The 7,286-nt window shown below is 39.7% G+C and overlaps 1 protein-coding gene across 1 annotated transcript; it reads left to right on the plus strand.

Annotated features, from left to right (window-relative positions):
* Positions 1 to 1,081: 1,081 nt before the first annotated feature.
* Positions 1,082 to 5,984, plus strand: LOC140246150 (serine/threonine-protein kinase pim-3-like). Its single transcript, XM_072325589.1, has 5 exons — positions 1,082 to 1,317; positions 1,583 to 1,689; positions 1,936 to 1,983; positions 2,665 to 3,028; positions 3,994 to 5,984. Exons 1-5 carry the CDS (start codon positions 1,227 to 1,229, stop codon positions 4,557 to 4,559), a joined length of 1,176 nt encoding a protein of 391 aa, XP_072181690.1. The 5' UTR covers positions 1,082 to 1,226; the 3' UTR covers positions 4,560 to 5,984.
* Positions 5,985 to 7,286: the final 1,302 nt, after the last annotated feature.

Raw genomic sequence — 7,286 nt, forward strand, 5'->3', positions numbered from 1 at the left:
GAATGGCGGGTCGGATGCGAGCGCGCGCAGGCGAAGTGCCGAGGTGCAGTCGCAGAGTTAGGCAAAATCACATACGCCGTTGGAATCTCGGAATGCAAAGAACTGGGGTGCACAGTTGGCATGCAGTTGCTACTCGGTATTCCTAATCAGTGGGCCCTACTTCCAGCGCTTCAGAGTGGCATACCCACTACAAACAGATATCCATCATTTTTTTTTTTTTTTTTTACTTGAAATTACTGGTAGATTTTACATTTAACTAGGCCTACATCTACTGGATGCACTGTGAACATTCTCTGTTCTGTAGGTGTGAAAGAAAAACAAAACAAAACAAAAACTAAAATGTATATAAAACTTGCAATGTGTGTCTATTGGGCTTTTTCACTGGTTTCATGAAAAATGTCAAGATAATAATTTTCTCAAGGCGTCTTATTATCAATGAAACACATTTTATACAATGTACAAACTAGTACTGGCCAGACAGTGATCTGAATTCTCTGCCACATGACAATGCATACTTACCTTCCGAGCATCTAACGCTGAGATTTCTCGGTCAAAAGTTCAACTAGGCGGGAATGTGAGGGTGTGGGCAGGACTGTCAATATATGAATATGCATTGGTTATTAAAATCATCGCGATTGGCTCATGGATCAAGGTACGTCAACCAATCACACATGACTATCCGCCAACGTTGGCCGTTAGCACAAAGGAGCGCTACCCATACAAAATATTGCTTCAGCACCAGTGAGACATGAGTGTAGTATACGCGACAAAATATAGTTCGCATATATCTACCATGTAGAATGAATATTGTTCGATAATGTCAAATATTTAGGATTTCAATCACTCAAGCCTAAAAATTTTCATGTAAAATATGTAATTTAACCTTTGTTAGCAATGAGCAGAACATCCTATTAAAAACATATCACTCGCGGAAGGATCATGAATATGCATTAGCCAGTCGTCTCAGCAGCAGAGAGCGCATACAAGCGATCGGTGTTATGAAGGCTAGCTGTCTTTGCTTATGTTATGTGTTTTGTACGTGGTCGTGGCAATTTACTATGTAGTCACGCGACGAACACAACTTTCGTCAGTTGTAAACACGAACTTCCTCGGAGTAGCATCATAACAGAGACACTACTCTTGGATATATACTTACGGATCATACTCGATATTCGACAATTACGGTCATCACTACCTTGTTTCTGTCTACTTTGTACTACCACAAGATGAACCTACCTCGGAAGCTGACCAGTCAGTTTGCCGAAATTTGCTCTATGAACGTGAAAAATATGGGACGAACAACAGCTGATCGAATGGGTAAGTTCGAAGGGACCGGCATAACAGCTGACCGTTGATTCGCATTGGCTTATTAATTTGCCGGTACGAAGTAGGTGATGACCAGTTTTGTGTTGTGCCACTTCAGAAGTACATGTAACGTTAGATATAAAGCTTGTTAGACTCTATTCTTGTAGTAGTATCTGCTGGTAATAAACTTTCTTATTTTCCACGTAGAAGTGTTTAATGTTGTTGATCCTGCCTGATGCTAACACCTAATTTATCGTTTCTTTTCCCCTTTATACAGTAAAACAACGGGAGCTGTTTGAGAAGACGTACTGCATCGGCTCCTTGATTGGCAGTGGCGGATTTGGGACTGTGTATGCAGGAACACGATTGTCAGACAATTTTCCGGTGAGTTTCATGTGTGATCACCCAGCAATAGTGTATCGAAATATTGTAGATTCATGTAAAGAAATCGTATATTATGCCCATCGCGCGCTCCCTGTCTGAGCTGCGCAGACGTGAAATTATTGCGTCCTTTTTGCGTGTCTTGTCTCTTGATAACGATGGTAGCTTGCACATTGTAATTTGACTCGTTCTACTATCATCAATGCCGTACTAATATTATTATTTTCTGTGTTTTGTTGTATATTTCAGGTTGCAATCAAGTTGGTCAACAAGGAGAAAGTGAACGATTGGGTTCAGGTGAGTTTCCATGCTCTGCACATTGATTTGTTTCCCCGCGATCGTTGTGAACAAAGGCCTGTCTGCGCTTCACCGGCCGGTCTGCATCAGCTGGCGGACTGCCAAATTAGCACTTTTACCATAGAGCGGTACTGTACTGTAGTGTTAGGCAGGTCGCGGGCTATCGGCTGGTCGCGGCCTCGCTAAAGCCGCAACGTCAGTCAGAATCTTACTTTTTCTTGTTCTGCCTCGTATCGGGCCAAGACAGTTGGACCCTGGTCTAGTAGATCTAGGCCTATAACCTTTTCCTTTAATCATATCGGGTTATGATATTATTACATCTGTCTAGAAAGTCTACAACAAATTGACATGAATTCTAGAAAAATTTTATTAAAATTTTGTAATTAGATTTAATTTTGCTCAGTTTTTTTTTTTTATTTTCAGTGAAATGAATTAATAATTGGGTTTTCTAATTTTTTATATTTGTAGGTATTTTGTTATCTCATGCCAGCATTGTGTCATGCAGAGGTTTTGATCAAGACCAGTTGACTAAGTATTGTATTAACATTTGTTGATTCATGTTTGGAGGTATTGTGTGAGATGGATAAGAGTAGTGTAGAGTTTAAATTTATATGAAGTAATGAAAAAAGAAGAAGCAAGTCTAATAATTTGTCTCCACTCCTCTCACATTTACCTTTACAGCTGAATAACCGCGAAGTTCCTCTGGAGATCAGCCTGCTCAAGCGAGTGTCCTCCATCCGCGGCTGCATACGCCTCCTGGATTACTACGAGCAGCCAGACAGCTTCATCATCGTCATGGAGAGGCCGGACCCGGCCAAGGACCTCTTCGACTTCATCACCGAGCAGGGTCCGCTACCCGAGGACCTGTGCCGGAGGTTTTTCCGCCAGATCGTGGAGACAACAAGTCGCTGCCACGAGGCTGGCGTCGTGCACCGAGATCTGAAGGACGAGAACATCCTCGTCGACCTGAAGTCCGGTCTACTCAAAATCATCGACTTCGGCTCGGGTGCCTTCCTCAAAGACACGGTCTACAAGGACTTTGATGGTAAGTGTCCTCTACTTCTACAGCGTATGGACAAGTGTTTAATTATTATGTACACAACTGATGAAATTAAAATCAGATTGTGAATGGAGTATAGACCCTCCTCTGTTTACAGTAGACTATGTTTTATGTGTGGTGCAGATATTGGTCATGAAAGTAAACTCATTGGAAAATACTCCAAAAATGTATTAGATATGGATCTACAGAAATTTGTGTTGGCAAAGTGAACTGACCTGGGAAGAAAAAAATTGAGACATATAAATCGTTACAGAGAGACATAGAGGCACTAGGTCTAGATCAAGTTTCAATATCGCTGTAAAATGCAGCCAAAATTTGAGGTGATATGGGGTACAGAAGACTGTGATCGAGAAATAGTGTCTAGTCATTTCAGCATTCTACAAGTTTTGTATACATGGGAGTGTGCATAGCAGAGGGAAAATGCGTGGAATGCATATTGGCTGTACTAAGTGCCCCTTGGTTGACTGCATGTGCATTGTATACAAGCCGAGCCCTCCTCGGCAGTGCATAGAGAATGTACAGTAATCACCACACACACACACACAGAGGCTTTGAGTCGCTTCCTCGTCCGTTGTGTGTGTGTGGCGTGCACTGTGTGCATTGGGCGCACTCACTCACACACTGACATTTCAGCCAGCCATTCAGACTTATGACGTCAATGCTGATGAACTTTTCAACCCAAGCGGGAGCTGGCAGCTCACAGGAGCAAACCCAACCTAGATGTAGGGAAGGGGATTTTTGCACACACAGTGTAGCTGAGTTTAGTCTGTAACTGTTACTTTAAAAAAAAAAAAAAAAAAAGTCTGCATTATTTAATGAATTTATCACAATAGCATTGATTTGGAAATAGACATTTTAAAATTACATTTTAGATATTTTTTTAATTGTGCAGATCCGAGTTTGTGATGGGAAACTCATCAAGTCTGTCCATTATTTTGTCTTTTGTCCAGGTACCAGAGTCTACAGCCCACCAGAGTGGATTCTGTCACACAGATACCATGGACGCTCGGCGACAATCTGGTCGCTTGGAATTTTACTCTTCGACATGGCTTGTGGAGATATTCCCTTTGAAAAGGACGATGAGATTTGTCGCGCTGAATTGTACTTTCGCGATGGTGTTTCCCCCTCGCTAAGAAACTTGGTGGAATCGATGCTTCAAGTGAAGCCCCAGCACAGACTCACTCTGGAGAAAATCCTCGAGCACCCGTGGATGAAGGAGGGCCAAACGGACAATAGCCCCCAGAAAATCATGTGCCCTGGACATTCCATGAATAGCTTGGACAATAGCCCCTACAGCAGCACCAACTCTAGCCACGAGGACATTCTCAAAGTGCACACATGCCAGTGCAGCGTCTCGCACCCCACCAGCTGTTTTGTGCACAACCATTCAAACCCCGAGTCGCAATCGTCGAGCACAGAGTCGCTATCGCACTCCCAGGACTCAGATTCGTCCGATTCAGGCATTGATGAAGGCGACCTCACAGACTGTTTCGCCCCAATATCACAGCACAGCTAACATAGACATGTATTAGCATCACTATAGGAGACTGGGAACCTCTATAGAGTCCAAGCGCGTATATGTGAAGGACTACCAAATGTGTGATTTTTTTCATACCATGTATTCTGCCATTACGGATATGGTGCTAAGTGGCTGTGATGTCGCGTTATTTTCATAAGTGCAATATTTCCCTGTTTTTGCTAATGATGTCTTGCATTAAAAAACGTCCTCTGTATCAGGCAGCAGGCTCTAGCAGGGGAAGGTTAATTTTGTCAACAAAAGAAATATTTTGCGGCTATTTATTTATTACCTCAATGAGGCTTTGTCGCCTACAACTTGCAAAATTCTAAGGTAAATTACCAGAATGTGAACAATGAATCCAGTGTGTGAAAAATGCATTTTTGCTGCCTCTTGCTGCAAATCATAAATTGGTCCCCGATATGGACTCGAGACTGTCCACACTTCTTAATGTGATGAAACCTGGGAAAAAGTGTCTAATACTGATAGTGAAGAAAAACAGAGCAGGTCATGGAAGAACGGAAGATCTACTTAAAATTTGTTGCAAGAAAAATTGAATGAAGGCACCAATACTGCTCTCTAACCCATTTTTGCAATGAATTTTATGTGAAATCTGATTTCTCATATTTATTTAGATATTTGTATCAATATGAATTTATATTATTTATTCCAGGTAATCAATTTCTGACTGTTGGAGTCGCAAAATTTTGATGAACTCTGATATTGGTTGTATTTATTCAAGTTCAAACTATTTATAATGAATTGCAAGTTGGGAATGATCAATTTATTCAGTGAATTGCATTTGCATACATGGAATCACCTGATTACATCTAAAATATGTTGCTATTATTTATTTATTTTCAATAATGGAAGTACCTGTTGCAAATTAAACTCCTCAAAGAAGTAATGAATTTAAGAATTCACTGATTTTGGTTATCTAATTTTATTGGTGCATTTTGCCCTATTTATATCAACGGGACAGTCCTTTTCTTATTTTTAACAATTGTTCTATTTTCCCCTTCAGAGGTTGAAGTTCAGACATTTAAGAAAAAAAAAGTCCACCATTGTGCCTAAATTATTTTAGCAGTGACCAAAAAGTTCTAAAGCATAGGTAAATATTTTTGTGTGTCTTTATTTTCTTTTGTTTTCTTCTTTTGATGGTGTGATTTTAGAGTTGTCTTCTACATGGTGTCCTATTTATTTGTCAAGACTCAGATACCTCAGTACCCATATGTTGAAATTAGTAATATATTGTTCTCATGATTTTTTTTTTTTTTTTGATGTGGGATTATAAGTTCAATTTGGTGTTAATTTAATTGAAGAAGTTTGTAAATATACAGATGTGTATTTTTTATATTGTGAAGAAAAAGAAAAAAAGATGCAATAAAAAATTGAACAGTTTGCCAGTTGGCATGAAGAAAACTTTAATCACCTTTCCAGTATCTCTGCTTTATTTGTATTCTGCTGCATTATGGATGGATGTACTTTGAGTGATGTTGTTTGGATTATTCTATTATATTATTTTGTGAATGTGACTAGAATTGAAAGTATTTGTAGATCTATGCCACATTAATTGGTGGGTAGGGACAATATAAACACATACCTACAATTTGCTGAACAGACATGCTCAATCAGTTATAGAAATTCAATTGACAGTGAACTACTGTAAGCAAACCTGTACTACTATACAGATAATGTGTGTGTGTGTGTGCGAGCGTGCATTGTGTATACAAACAATGAACAGAAGTAGGAAGTGAAGTGTCAACAGCTGTACATGTACTACCAGTGCCGAGCAGTGACCTTTAATAACAGCACACTAATTACACGATAACATTTCATTGTATGTGTGTGTGTGTGTGCGTTTGTGTGTGTTTATGTTTGTTATCACCGGATGCGTGCACGCATTCTGTGTAGGACAGTAGTCGGATGAGTGAATATCATAACCGTTCTATACTAGCGCATACCTCACCACATACCATGCATATCCTCACTGAAGACATCAGATAGCGATATCATGATTATGTTGATGACACGCATATCTAGTCCCGGATAGATGAACTAGCTGGTATTCAACGCGTGAAGGTCACTTTGACTCCGTGACATAAGAAGTGCAAGTAACCTCACTCCTTATTTCGCTCTCTCCCCTCTCTATCTGTTTTATATATACACACACACACACACACACACACACACACACATACAAACAACAAGACGAAAAGCGGGCCATTTCATGTTTTTATCTAATTTTTGTGCACATATAATCATATTCATTACTGAACAACCTGTTACAGGAACCTATTCCATTCCGATGCTGCGTTGCATTTTGAATAAATCATCGATAAGCAATAAAAACAGATAAACGAGTCATTTTTAGGTTTCAGAACATTTCAATCTACAAGGTATAACGCACTTTACTAGATATCAATTATCTAATGGTACGTCCTTACCTATCAGTAGATCACCTGCTCTGCTTTAATAATCTTAATTCATTCATAATGATATTCTTTGGGTCTCTTTCCTCTTCTCCCTCCTTTCTTTCTATATTTGTTTTTTTTTTTTACTCGTACTTTATGGCAAATAAAGATAATTCATTGAACTTTTAATGACTAAATCCCATTTCACTTTCTCATAACCCGTTTGAATTCAGCGAGAACAACTTAATTGCAGCTACAGACAGACCTATTTGACTACGCGTCAGGGCTGTGAGATTAGATCTCGCTTATTGGC

Source organism: Diadema setosum, chromosome 2, assembly GCF_964275005.1.
Source record: "Diadema setosum chromosome 2, eeDiaSeto1, whole genome shotgun sequence".
Classification (NCBI taxonomy): domain Eukaryota; kingdom Metazoa; phylum Echinodermata; class Echinoidea; order Diadematoida; family Diadematidae; genus Diadema; species Diadema setosum.